Genomic DNA, 6,000 nt, shown 5'->3' with positions numbered 1-6,000 from the left:
ACATGTTGAGCTTAGCGAACCGCAAACTTGAGACTCAATGGTTCAATGTCTGATCTGATCCTAATGATAACCCTAGGTGTAGCATGTTCCATACAATGCAAAACTTGACCACACTAAACAATCTTGACCTCTCTTATCTTTTAAGAACCAATCAAAGTGTAGAACTCAACCTCATGGAATAAAAAAAAAAGTTGACTATTTTCTTTCGTCACCTTCCTCCCTCTTTTTTTTCCTTCCCGTGATGTTGCCATTCTATATATGAAGGTGAAATTTTATTTTCTTTTCCCTAATCTCTAAGTGAGTTCATGAAAGTCCAGTAAAATTCTTTTTTGAAAGTAAAGTCCAGTAAAATTCTTTTTTGAAAGTAAAGTCCAGTAAAATTCTGCAAAGGCTCTATCACTGCATGCTGTTCCCTGGTAGTATTGATAAGAAACAAAATGAAGGGAGGGAACACTTTTGCATGGATGGGCAGCTGTATGTGTGTGAAAGGGGAAGCTCGATCGATCCCTGCCTGCTGCCCTGAAAAACAGAGTCTGCCTGCGCCTGCTTAAGCAAAAAGAAAAGGACGCTTGCATGGCATTGGCGCACACACTACGCGTGAGAGAGAAAGCAGGGAGCAAAGCCTGACGCCGCTATGCAAAGGCAGCGGCATCCGCCACCCTCCATAAAGAGACAAACTAGCCCCTCTCTCTCTCTACCTCTCTCCACTTCGAACACATCCTACTCCATCTCCATCGATCTCCATGAGAAGGTGTGTGAGAGAGAGAGAGATGCATGGGATGACAGAGGCTCAAGCGAGCAGTGAGAGTACTCTATAAAGGTAAAGAAAAGCAGCCATAAAAGGAGGCAGCAGCACTAGCTAAGCCTAGCCACGTACACACAGTCAGACAAACCACAAACCCCATTGCCATTACCAAGCAGAGCCATCTCATCTTCTGGTCTCATATAGAGAGGGAAGAAGAGCTCAGCTCAGCTCGCTCACACACCAGTCACCATTGCCGCGCTGCCTCCCAACGCTCGAGCGAGAAAGGAGCCGCCGTCTTCTTGCATCGGCATTGTCGCTAGGGAGAAGAAGCAGCAAGAGCGTGAGACACCCACGCACACACGGGTAGGGGGGGAGGGGTGGCGGTGTGACGGTGAGGGATGCGGGCGGGGGCATACACCATCCACCAGTCGCTCACCGCCGAGGCGGCCGCGGTGCTCAAGCTCGCGCTCGCGCTCGCACGCCGGCGAGGGCATGCGCAGGTCACGCCGCTCCACGTCGCGTTCGCCCTGCTGACGGGCCCCGCCGCCACCGCCTCGTGCGCGCAGCCGCTCGCCGCGGCCTTCTCCTCCGCCTCCTCCTCGCCGGCGGCGCCGTACGGGCTGCTCAAGCGCGCCTGCCTGCGCTCGCACCCGTCGCCCGGGGCGGCGGCGTCGTCCCCGGCGCAGCAGCACCACCACCCGCTGCAGTGCCGCGCGCTCGAGCTCTGCTTCAATGTCGCACTCAACCGGCTGCCCACCTCCGGCCCGCACTCGCCACCCGCAGCGCACTTCGCGTCGCCGCTGATCCAGCCCAGCCCCACGCTCTCCAACGCGCTCGTCGCCGCGCTCAAGCGCGCGCAGGCCAACCAGCGCCGCGGCTGCGTCGAGCTCCAGCAGCCGCCACCCCCACCGCCGCCGGTGACCGCGCAGCAGCAGCAGCCGCAGCCGCTGCTCGCCATCAAGGTGGAGCTGGACCAGCTGGTAATCTCCATTCTCGACGACCCCAGCGTCAGCCGCGTCATGCGGGAGGCCGGCTTCTCCAGCGCCACCGTCAAGAGCAACCTCGAGGAGGAGAGCGCGCTCATGCCGCCGCCCTCGTCGTCGTCCTCGTCCCCTCCGCCGCCGCCGCCGCCCATCCCTCCGCACTTCTTCCTCGACCCCAGCATCGCCGCGGGCGGCGGCGGTAGAGGTGGCGGCGGCCGCTTCGCGCTTTGGCCGTCGCAGTTCTTGGCCGCCGCGCCTGGCCCCGACGCGTGCAGCGACGACGTCCGCGCGGTCCTGGAGGTGATGGTCCGGAGGCAGGGGCGGCGCGGCGGCGGCAACCCCGTGGTGGTCGGCGACTCGGTGTCCATGGCGGAGGCCGTGGCCGGCGAGCTGCTGCGGCGCCTGGAGCGCGGCGACGTCCCCGCGGAGCTTGCCGGCGCGCACCTCCTCAAGCTGCAGCTGTCGTACGTGCACGTCCGCCTCATGAGCCGCGCCGACGTGGACGCCCGCGCCGCCGAGCTCCGGCGCAGCGTGGACGCCGTCCAGCCCCAGCGCGGCGGCGGGCTCGTGGTCTACGTCGGCGACCTGCGGTGGGCGCTCGACGAGGAGCCGAACCCGAGCGAGCACGCGACGGCCTCGTCCTACAGCCCCGTGGAGCACATGGTCGCGGAGCTTGGGCGCCTCCTCGACGACCTCCGTACCTCCCGCGGTCGCTCATGGCTCGTCGCCACCGCCAGCTACCAGACGTACATGCGGTGGCAGCAGCGGCGCCGGCGGCCGCCGACGGAGTCCGCCGCCTGGGCGCTGCAGGCCGTGGTGGTCCCCACCGGCAGCGGCACCGGCCTGGCGCTCAACAGCCTCCACCCCTCGACGCCGTCGTCCTCTTCCTCCCTCCCAAGGTGAGCAGCTAGCAAACTGCAAACCAAGATACCTGCTTTTCCTACAGTACTATGCTCTCCTCCTCCTGCCACCATGTTTCTGTCTGTGCTCGTGTTCGTTCGTTCGTGTTGCCTTTTGCTCCCTTGCTGCCCTGCGCAGCGCATGCTCGCCACTGTTGCATTCAGCATTCCTGGTCTGGTCCTCCATTGATGCCTTGCTGTCTAGAACAAGCAAAAGGACAAGCTGGCAAAGCGGGTTAGACCGTGGCGCATCTTTTGCAAGAACCTCCCTATCTGCAACACTGGTTAGCCATTAATGAGCTAGGTTGTCATGTGAACTCAAGGTAGTGGAATCTTGCAGAGAGGGATCAGAGGAAGAAGAAATGGATGTTGTTGGGGAATGGGATGGTAGCCCTGTGAAAGAATTTTTTTTTTCTTCTGCTGTTGCTGCACAGTGCAGAGATTCCATCGACCTGAACCGATCAGCTTCTGCCTGACGGGAAAAGGGCTTCATCTGATGCAGCGACAGTGCCTGGCGTCCTCCTGAGCCCCATGGCTCTTTTGGTACGCCAGTGTAGCCAGCGTGCAGCGGGTGGACGCGTCAGACTGATCCGGCGCTGCTCGTCTGCTGCGTCCCGTCCCTTTTCCTTGCAATGATGCTACCTTTCACAAGCTCATTCAAGCCACTGCATTCACATTTTGTGTGTTGCGGTGTTGCTTGCTTGCCCGTGTTGGGTAAAATCGCTGATAAAATAGTACTAGTAGAACGTATCTGTCCAGATTCAATTATATTGCTATCATTCCCTTGCCCTGACACCGGCTGGATCACAAGTAAATTTGCAGAAAGTTACTGTGAATCATTGAAACAAAACGGAAAAAAGATTCAATGCTACCACCTCCTCCGTTTCGAGTTGTAGGTCTTTCTGAAAATTTAGAACGAAGGGAGTATGATACGTGATTGCTCACTGTCTGAGAGGTACTACTGTCATATAGTAGAAGCTTTGTCACGGCCTAACATGGCTTTGTTTGTCCCCCTGTCCAGTGCCAGTGCAGCGCCGGTGCCGCCGGCCATGGCGACAGCGCATCAGCTTGGGCAGAGTCCGTTCGTGATGGCCGCCGGGGAGACGACGGGGTTCGCGGCGGCCGGAGATGACCAGGACGAGACGCACCTCCTGCTCTGCACCGAGTGCAGCAAGAACTACGAGAGGGAGGCGTCGCTCGTGAAGGCGGAGGCTGGCGCGGAGGGCCCACGTGGCAGCCTCCCCGCCTGGCTCGTGCCGGACAGGCCACCGGTCGATCAAACACCTCATCACAAGGTAACAGAAACATATCAGTTTCTGATAACATGCCAATGCTGTTCCATGATCCACCGTTCTTAACAAGATTATTATTGTTTAATTGATATTTTTGTGGTGATTCAGGAGAAGTATCTGATGGAGCTGAAGAGGAAATGGAGCCGGCTGTGCAGGAAGCTTCACCTCTGCGCTGTTGATCCGTGCTCGGCTCCGTGCCCATGGTGGTCTGGCTCTTGCTTGCTACCAGGCAGCCAGAGCAAGCCCACCGTCGCGGGGTTCCTGGGCTTGGATGGCCTGATGGAGCTCGGCAAGAGCAGGACGAGCCAGTGGCCGCCGTCACCGCTGCCTCGCTGGGGCCTGACTCCGGTGATGGCGCCGGGGTGCCAGGGCGCGGGGACCGCGCTCGCTCTCGGCAGCCACCCGCTCTCGGACTCGGCGACGTCCGGCGGTCGCGCCCCGGGAAGCGGCGACGGCTCCGCTGCGGTTCGCGAGCTGGAGCGGAGGCTGCGCAGGAACATCCCGTGGCAGCCCGTCTCCGTCGTCGCGGAGATCGTCGAGACGGCACTCGCCGGCCGGGGCCCCGTGTGGCTGTACGTGAAGGGGAGCGACCACGCCGCGGCGCGGCGCGCGGCCGCGGTGATCGCCGAGGCGCGCTGCGGGTCATCGGACCGCGTGGTCTTGGCCGATCCGAGCAGGTTCAGCTGCGCGGAGGAGCTGTGCTCCGACGTCGTCTCCAGGGCGTCCGAGATCGGCGGCCAGGCGTTCGTGGTCGTCGTCGACGACGTGGAGAACGCGCCGTGCGACGTCGTGGACTGCCTCGTCGCGGCGTCGGAGAGGGGTCGTCTCAAGGATCACCAGTCCGGCCGAGAACTCGACCTCTCCAGCTCCGTCGTGATCCTGACGACGTCCAAGTTCACCGGCGCCGCCGGCAGTGTGATCGGCCTGCGTCTGTGGTCCGAGGACGAGGCGCCGCCCGGCGGCGCTCTCAAGAGGAAGACGGTGTCGTCCCCGCAGGGCGAATGCAAGCGGGCACGCCACGACGCCCTCGACCTCAACCTCAACCTCTGCGCCGAGGAGGACACCGACGAAGAAGACGACGACGGCAGCGACGACGACGAGGAGGCCGTCCCCAGCGACATCACCCACGAAGGCGACTCAGGAGACTCCAGCGAGCACGGGCACCCGCACGGCCTCCTGGAGTCCATCGCGGCGCGCGTCGTCACCCTCGACGAAGAGGGCGGCCACGACGCCTTAGCCGCCATCCGCGCAAGGCTCGCCGGGGCCATCGCCGGCCATGGAAGGTCGCGCGTGGACGAGGCGGCGGTGCAGGCGCTCGCGGCGGCGTCCGGGGAGTTCCTTGAGGAGGTGCTCGAGAGGTGGACGGCGGAGGTGCTGGGACCGGCGGCGGCAACGGTCAGAAATGGCGGGAAAGGGAAGGAGGTGGTGGTGCTGGGGCTGGGGCCCGTTGGTGGGGCCCGGGAGACAGAGGGGTTCATGGGCTCTGTGCTTCCAAGTAGGGTCCACGTGGACTGAGCTGAGCTGAGGTGTCCAAATCTTCTTTTTGCTGCCCTTTTGGAGAGGAAAAGGAGAAGGGTGTAGTTTGTATGTATGTAAAAGGGAAGGGTTTGGGGTCTAGAAATGGAGAATTTGGGGGGTGGGGTAGGGGTTATATGGATCAAATGTCCTACTTTAGTAGTGATAATGCACTAGTTTAGCTTTGTTCATGTACTAGGTTTGGAGGGTTTGGAATGGAGATGAAAATCACAATTGGGTATCCAGTGAGAATGATCCTGGAAATATCTCTAGCACTTTGGTCCTCTGCATCAAAGATGGCGTACGGTGGAAATGGGTAGACTAGAATATGAACCGTCACAATCCCACGGCTGCCCCGACGCACAATCGTTGCCTTGGGTTTGCTTGTTCTTTTCCATACAATTCACAGCTATCTTACTCGTTAAAAAAAGAGGGTTTACTTGTTCTTTTCAATAAAATCAGCGTATCTTGTAACATTTGTAAAACAAAAAATAGTATAGGTTAATGGAGAACTGGTTATCCATGCTCTGTACTTCAGCGCGAAAGGGGTGACCAACCTTGTTGGC

The 6,000-nt window shown here is 60.0% G+C and overlaps 1 protein-coding gene across 1 annotated transcript; it reads left to right on the top strand.

Annotated features, from left to right (window-relative positions):
• The first annotated feature begins 504 nt into the window (after nt 1-504).
• On the top strand, nt 505-5,706 carry LOC117862434 (protein SMAX1-LIKE 4). The gene is made up of 3 exons (XM_034745914.2): nt 505-2,627; nt 3,649-3,922; nt 4,028-5,706. Exons 1-3 carry the CDS (start codon nt 1,144-1,146, stop codon nt 5,432-5,434), a joined length of 3,165 nt encoding a protein of 1,054 aa, XP_034601805.1. The 5' UTR covers nt 505-1,143; the 3' UTR covers nt 5,435-5,706.
• The last annotated feature ends 294 nt before the right edge of the window (nt 5,707-6,000 follow it).

Source organism: Setaria viridis, chromosome 7, assembly GCF_005286985.2.
Source record: "Setaria viridis chromosome 7, Setaria_viridis_v4.0, whole genome shotgun sequence".
In the NCBI taxonomy this organism is placed as follows: Eukaryota; Viridiplantae; Streptophyta; class Magnoliopsida; order Poales; family Poaceae; genus Setaria; species Setaria viridis.
This window is presented reverse-complemented; position numbering and strand designations above follow the sequence as displayed.